A 7,728-nucleotide genomic window follows, 5' to 3' on the forward strand; every position below is an offset into this window, starting at 1 on the left:
CATAGGTTTACAATTTTCAGGTAACTCTCCTAGAGTCAAACTAATGTCAAACATAACATCTTCACATTGGTTGGTAGAATTTACTTTCTTTGAAGCAGTAGTCGGGATGTTATATGTCCCGCAAATTTTTTTTGAATAAAATGATACCGAAGCTTCACAAAACATTCCAGCTTAAGCTGGGACGCATCTAATGTTTATTTTCTGATACAGAAGGCTATACAGTTAGATTTTGTGATCGGATCAGGAGTTACACATCTGATGCTTATTTATACAGCAGCGCTGAAGAAGATCAAAGCATGGAGCAGTAAATCCAGGCTGAATTCCATATACAGTTTGCTGTTTGCCAAATCCAGCAAAATCAAGTTGTTGCAGATCTCGACACTTATGCGGCTGATCTTGAGATATAGAAGAAGCTTAAATAACATATTCTCCGCTTAATATGTCCTGCAAATTTACAGGAAAGGTTGATTCTTCCAATAGTAGACTGAAGTTGTCGGATTTTGTGCCGTGTTATACTTACAGTCTTGATGGTGTTCTTACAAGAGGTTGCTGCAGCGCATCGTAGTGCCCATAGCCGTCGTAGAGAACACGGACCGGATTGTCCTTGCCATACTCCTGACCATATTCTGCTATGATCCTGGGGCCATCAGAGCCCTTGGTGTACATGTGGACAGTGATGGGCATCCTGCAGTTTGACATTCCTAACTAACAGTGGTGTATAGGGATATATACCTAATTACACAAGGAAGGTACTTACCTAAGAACATGGGAGCACATGAGCAGTTCAGGTTCTCCTCCCCAAACATGAGGCTTTCTCATCTTACTCACGTAGCTCTCGAAATCGCCTTCAAGGAACCTATCCAGAGGGCAAGGATGTAACAGAAGTTGTTGTATGAGAATGATGTGTATCTAGAATCTAGATACTGAACGGAGCAATTAATCTGTCCATTTTAAGTATATTTTCTTTCTTAATTTTGAAATGAAAAATGGCGGGTCAGCAGAAAATGTTTTACCATTCTGTATCTCCTCTTCTCTTGATGAATTCGTCTGCAACCTGGAACATACAAACGATGGGTCAGCAAGCGTGCGAATGGAAAAACAGGAAACTTCAAAAAATCTGTTAAAATACACAGGACAGTGGCAATGCTCAATCAACATAATCATCAAGGTGATGAGCAGCCAGGTCACTTTTGATCGAAGCTCGTCGGCAAGTTCTTTCTGGATGCTGTCGCTCGGTGACTGCTTTCCTCTCCTTAAGCAGGCGCTGTAAGCAACCGACCGGAACAGGCACCTCCCATCCCCTGTAATTCCTGAAAATTTGAAGGCAGCATAAGGTCTACAGGTCTACTAGTTCCTATGTTCAAAAATCCAGACCGCCAAGCTGAGGCTCATGAGAATTAACCACCTATAGTGTTTCCCAGAAATAAATATTCGCTTAGAGTGATGCAAAGCAGCACATATCCTAAGATGGTCACTTATTTTTAATATTGATCTTCCTTCTGAATATGTCAAAGTGGATACCCGGTTCTGTAGGACTGCAACCTTAAACTGGTCATAGAGAAACAGGGCATGCACAGAGATGGCAAAGCGTGGAGGAATAATAGAAGTCCTGTAAAGCATCTAACTCCTCGATTAGTTAATTAATTAATACCGCTTCAAATCCACACATAACTTTGCTTTCTCCCTCCTTAATTTTTTTTTCTCCCTCGAGCACAAGCAACTCACTGATCACACATATCACACTGATCGCAAAGAAGCTTGAAGAGAAACCAGAAATCAGAAGACTTACGGATCGAGCGCAGCGGGCGGAGCTCCCGACCAGACATCCGCCGCGGCGCCCGGGACGGAGCCGATTCCTGCTGCTGCTGCTGCTGCTCCTCCCGGCCGGGCACGGAGGGGATGCAGATGGATGGAATAAGCAAAGCTGAAACAGCAGGGGAGGAGGCAGGAATGGAATTATTTACAGAACAAAAGCGACTGGGTGAGGACTGAGGAGGAAGGGGGGGTGAAGATGGCGCGCGGGGCTATGGAATTGGATTCCTGAGAGCTCACTCTCTCCCGTCTCTTTCTGTTTTGGCTGCCTTTCTCCTCCTCTTTTCTTTTCCGTGTCCCGTTGGGTGGAGCCAAGATCCGAGTTGAGGCGTGCACGGCCGTTGCGCTGTCTTCCGCCGTCGCCGCCGCCGCGTCTCAACAGATCGACGGCTGGGGTGCAGGCGCCCTCCACGGTTGATCAATTGATTTCCCGCCACAAGTAAACAGCCAGTACGGCCTTTAAAAGCATTCCTGTCGAGAATTGAAAGCATCATCATTTCGTGCGATGAACACCAGGAGACAGCAAATGACCCTTGTGCGACACGAGATATCATAGCCTTTTGCTTCATGCTCCTATTCATTCGTGTCGGCCCTTTCTCATTTCGCCGTGTCATTATCTTCCGCGAGGCTGCGTCTGGCAGTGGCATCAGCATCAGTAAACCCACCCTGCCACCCAGCAACGTCGCTGCCTCGCCAAAAAATCAAAATGAGTCTCGGCCAGCTCGAGATGCTGGAAAGTTGAAATAACCTGCCTCATTGACGATCGATTGCCGCAAGTCAATCTCTTACTCCATAGTTGTGCTTAGCCTTGTCAAGGAAAAGAAATTCAGCGACTCACAGACCTCACGATCATGGTCCTCATGGAGCCGTCTTCGCAAAAAAAAAAAAGGGTCATGGAGCCTACATGTCAGGGAGCAGCGGATCATCATATAAACACAGAATAAACGGTCGTTTAACTAAGTTGCTAGACATTGGAAAACCGAGAAAGAGAAGCTTTTCATAGTTCAGAAGCTATACATGATGTCTTGACAAGGCAAAACGGGAAAATGGCCTACATCACCCCACCAGGAGGGGGGGAAGAGAAGAAGAAAGCTCCTTTTTTAACTTTACCCAAAAGGAAACAACAGCAAGAAAGAAAGATGAACTCCAGTCCAATAACTCTGCTAGCACTGGTACAGGGAGAAGCTCCTGTTCTTCCACAGGGAGCTCAGTGTCCTCCCCAGCTTCTTCGACTTCGACTTGCACAGCGGCTTCGACTCCCGGTGGCAGACAATGGCACCGTTCCCGGCTTCAGACAGAGGCTGCTGTTGGGCAGGCTGGCTTCCGTCTCTCTGCCTTTGCTCCCGGAACAGCTTGAGCAGCTTCTGGGCCTTCTCCCTTCCCCTCCCCGTGCCGGTCGCCGAGATGGAGACCAGCGAAGGCACCACTCCCTCCTGCAGCACCGGTGCAATGCACTTGTCGTCGGCCGTGCACATTGCGAGGAGGCAGGATACTGCCTGCTCCTGCTCTGTTGGCTCGCCAGCGTCCAGCAGCATCGCTAACGTGCTGATCAACCCTGGTGTGGACATGATCTCTTTCCTGCCAGCCTGGGTTGCCGCAATGCTGATGAGCACTGCGAGAGACTTCTCTGTCCAACCAAGGCCCTCGGACACTGAAGACTCTGTAAAGAGACAGTGGAGAGCATCAACAATGCCGGCGGACAAAAGCGATGGGATGCTGGCCTGGTGGGTGGAGAGATTGTACAATGTGTACAGGGCATCATGCTTGCAGGAGCTGGTTTTCGTGTCGCAGCCATCATGGTTGTACAGACGGTCGACTAGGAATGGCACAGCCTGGCTGGAACCAATGACACTCTTTGCATCGGGGAGGCAAGAAAGGTTAAGGTAGAGTGCTGTGGCAGCAGCAGTTAGACGTGGATTTGACGTCATCTGCTCCAGTAGATCAACGACTCCAGCAGACAAAAGAAGTCCTTTGTTTCTGAAATAAACAAGAAAAGGTTTTGGTAAGCACAACTCCTACAGAAATAAATCACTTCACAAGTTCAAAGTCAAAATGCTGTGGATGAAGTACTCAGCATGTTGCAAGTGGCAAACGCTATTTAACTGGAAATTAGATTTCCTACCTGTTGTTATTGACTGCAAGGTTGAAAAGAGCCATGGCACCAATTTCTTGTGCCTTTTCATTTCCATCTTGCACGGAATTCCTTAAGAACTGAACCAGTGCCTCAGCAAAGCCATTTGAGCCCATCTGGATCCTTGCTTCCTCATCATCTTTCAGAAGATACCTTATCTGCTCAACCAGCCTGCACTGGTTGAGTAGGTTGTTTCTTTCATTAAGCATGAGCAGCAAGTTCCGGTACCCCTCATTCATATCGAACTCAAAACAAGAGCTATCATCCAATGTTCCTGATTCGCTGTTTGCTGGTTCTTCTTTTCTCCCATTCTCCAGGGGTACTACCTTGACACCCTTGATGTTGCTAGTGTCAAAACTATCGACAGACACACAACCCGTTGCCTGGGAGTCAGATAAAGCAAGCCTCCAATTTACATCGAAGGATCCCGGTGGAGCATCTGGAACTGGAAAATCATTCTGCTCGCACCAGCTGGAAATCATGGCCTTAACACAGTAATTTGGAGTCAAAGACAGGTGAGCCAGTAGCTGCTGAGTCTTAGGACACGTGCTGTGGCCATCATTAAACCATTTCTCAATGCAAACACGCTCATAAGTCTGCCCAGATGAAATGATTACCGGGTCATACATCAGCTGTAAGGAAATTGGACATCTGAGTTCCTCGGGAGGGATTGACATGTTTTCAGACCTTGGACCACTCGGTCTACAATTGAATGATCCAAGCCTTGAATTGAAAGATCCAAACCTCGAATTAAATGATTGAATGCTAGAAAGCTGTCTGCTGAATGCTCGGCCATTTCCGCAGGGGCCATACTGCCCATACATATCATCCATGCCTAACACTGTAGGCGAACATGGGGCCGATCCCTGAGAATCTGTATCATCACCTGCCTCACTTCTGAAAAATTTCGAGTATTTCCTCATGAGATTGTACAAGTACGAGACAACAAACTCCTTCCGCTTATCATCACCAGAACGAGCCTTTTCAATAAGCTTCTTCAGGGCTCTTCTCTCAGTGAGGGCTGCCCTAGAAGATGTAATTCCCAGCTTCAGTGCAGCCATATGAAAGACCTCAAGCTCCCCACTATCACTGGAACTCATTTTACCGCTTCTCTGGAGCAAATTGATCACCTCATCGCCAGCTTCCTTCTCTGATTGATCCAATGTAAATACAACTTCCTCCAACTCACCAATAATCTCTACAATCTGTTAAACGCCAACAGGATCAGGATGTCAGGAAATGCCACAAATTGTAATAAATTGTTTAACCATAAAATAACTAATGCATGGTGTGGGATTTGTAATCCAAGGAAATTAAATGGAAGCACAGTTTCTTAGATTTTGCACAACATACCTTATGACCAATATCTTCCGTCACTATGCTTTCGACACGCCTAAGACTTTCTTGAAGTTGGCTTCTTGATTTCTCGAACTTCAAAAGGACAGTTTCTGCAGTGATGGCCTAAAAGTGAATCTTATTAGTGCAAGGTTTAACATTTTAATGGTTCGAACAACACGAATACTTATAAAGCAATGCTGCCCATGCCCGAGCAGCAATTTGCAACCTAATTGTATCAAGAGTGCTCTAGGGGGAGTTGTGGTACGGCAACTTACCAAGTACAGCCTGCTGCAATCTGCACAATGTTGAAGTAGACCTTTCGATTTGTCCAGAGCTACATGCAGTGAACACAGTGCCTGTATGCCAGACTTGCTTCTGGGTCTTGATGCTTCGATGAACGGGAATATTGCTAAGAGTTTAGAAACCGCAGGATGAAATGCTCTGCACATTCCAGCGTGCAACTGCATAAACCACGATTTCTTCAGATTATGTAGCAAAGAGAAGACATAAAGCTCAAGTACGTAGTTTGTCATACTATTTGCTTCGTATACTACAAAAGCTGTTAAATACCCTAAAATTCACCCTATATATAGAAATAAAACATAATTACGACTTTGCTGCTAAAACCATTACTAAGCTGGAAATTTACAAAGGAAACCTTAAAAAAAATTAGCCGGTCAATAAACGACAGCCTTTAAAATCTACTTACGAAAAGTTATAGAACGTAAAATGGACAACACATATTCTTATTTCCAACAAAATAAAACCACCACGAAGAAGGTACCTTGGCATCGTTAGCCAGAAAAGGACACTCCTCGACCTCCATTGCATCCATGCTTGACTATCTCGTGAGCTCCAACATCTGATTGCAAGATTCATAAGGGAAAATATCAGATCGGCAGGTCACTCTCAACATTACAGACATTTCAGACTAGTGAAAACAATAGGTGTGGACTTTGACAATGGGACAAGCAACGTTCCCGGCATTGGTAGTTTGGTACGAAAGGAAGAGATAAGGGCAAGCTCCAAGAGAGCATTCCCTTCCGGCCAACGTACCTCTTTCCCTTCCACGTCTCCCTCCTCTGCAACTTGCCTCCCGTCGCCGCACAGAACAATCCCGCCGCCGCCCAGACCAGTTGCTCGATCCAGACGGGGGCCGCTGTCGGGGGAGGATGGGGCTCGATCCGGACGTTGGGGGAGGCGTCGGGGGAGGTTGCTGGAGGTTGGCTGGCCGTGCTCTCCTCTTCCCTAACGTACAGGCGGCCGCGCCCGATCTATGTGCTGGAGGTTGACCGGCCGTGGTGGCTCACGGGCCTCGTTGCCGAGGAGCAGCACGAACTCACCCCGTCGCTGCAACCCATCCCCGTCGAGGCAGGCGGCGCGCGTGGACGGAGCGATGGCGGAGGCAGGCAGCTCGCGTGACTGCCGGGGGAGGCGAAGGCAGGCGGCGGGGCGGTGTGGGAGAGGTGGCGGTGAGCTACTGGACTTGCAGGCGGAGGCGACACCTGAGGTCGGCGTGGCCGCTGGATAGTAAGTGAGAGGCTGCAGAGAAATCAAGAGAAGATGCAATCGGCGGCGGTCGCACCCTGTAAATACTCCCTTAATTACTACCGGCGGCGGCGGTGGCGGTGGCTCGTGGGGCGGCGGGGGAGAGGAGAGGCGAGAGGAGGACGGGAATAATGGAGAGCGGGGGGGTGTTGGAGTGGTGGATTTTATTCAGATTTCAGGGGTAGTACTGTACTGTGGTAGGGCAGAAAGGGGCTACAATGGAAAATGCCATTCTTGCTGGGCTTTCTGATATTAATTTGATAACTGATCATTTATTTAGGTAAAGGCTTTTATGAAAAAAATATGGTTGAAGCTTTCCATTTTTTGCCTAGTGGATTTATTTCTCCTTTGATTATGCTCTTCGTGGGTCTTGGATAAATTTATTTATTTCATGGAAAGTATAACTTTTTAGTTGTGGAATATGTGAGATGTGGACATCCAGTGGTTGGCTAGTGTGCATGTGTTGGTTTTTAAGTGTGCCGTGCAATTTTTAAATTTCACTGAAATATTTTGGAGGTTGGGCTCGTTTCTTGGTGGTGTTTGTTTCCTTTTGATTACGGTTTTCTTTGTATCGAGATTGATCATGTGGTAGAAGCTACCACATTAATTATTTGAAATAATTTGGGTCAATGATCAGACTTAATAAGTGTTGTTCTTTCATCTTTATTTATTGGATTGTAATTATCAATGATACTTGTAATGTGCCGACCTTTCCTTTTTCTCCTCAAATTCTAGAGTACAGAAGTAGGAGACGTTTCCAAATTCTAGGAGAATTAATTTATTGCAGTTCTTAGTTTGCTAGTAATATCTCCTAAGCTAATTTATAGCTACAGATTTATGAAGACGTGTCAAATACATGTAGTAGGAGACGGTCTCAATCAAAGCAAGATGATCTCCAT

The 7,728-nt window shown here is 46.5% G+C and overlaps 1 protein-coding gene across 1 annotated transcript; it reads right to left on the reverse strand.

Moving 5' to 3' along the window:
- Positions 1-88: 88 nt before the first annotated feature.
- LOC100845275 (U-box domain-containing protein 45) lies at positions 89-6,973 on the reverse strand. Its single transcript, XM_024458869.1, has 13 exons — positions 6,338-6,973; positions 6,066-6,143; positions 5,557-5,742; positions 5,297-5,404; positions 3,935-5,148; positions 2,977-3,789; positions 2,770-2,776; positions 1,790-2,024; positions 1,189-1,310; positions 1,014-1,054; positions 758-856; positions 521-685; positions 89-444 (listed from the first exon to the last, which is right to left on the reverse strand). Exons 2-13 carry the CDS (start codon positions 6,114-6,116, stop codon positions 435-437), a joined length of 3,051 nt encoding a protein of 1,016 aa, XP_024314637.1. The 5' UTR covers positions 6,117-6,143; positions 6,338-6,973; the 3' UTR covers positions 89-434.
- Positions 6,974-7,728: the final 755 nt, after the last annotated feature.

This window comes from Brachypodium distachyon, chromosome 2 (genome assembly GCF_000005505.3).
Source record: "Brachypodium distachyon strain Bd21 chromosome 2, Brachypodium_distachyon_v3.0, whole genome shotgun sequence".
NCBI lineage: Eukaryota > Viridiplantae > Streptophyta > Magnoliopsida > Poales > Poaceae > Brachypodium > Brachypodium distachyon.

Coding starts and splice junctions, on each gene's coding strand:
- LOC100845275 (XM_024458869.1), bottom strand. CDS start 6,116: ATGGATGCAATGGAGGTCGAGGAGTGTCCTTTTCTGGCTAACGATGCC. Junction 5,405..5,556: donor ATTGCAGCAGGCTGTACTTG/GTAAGTTGCCGT, acceptor ATTCACTTTTAG/GCCATCACTGCAGAAACTGT. Junction 5,149..5,296: donor CGGAAGATATTGGTCATAAG/GTATGTTGTGCA, acceptor GGCGTTTAACAG/ATTGTAGAGATTATTGGTGA.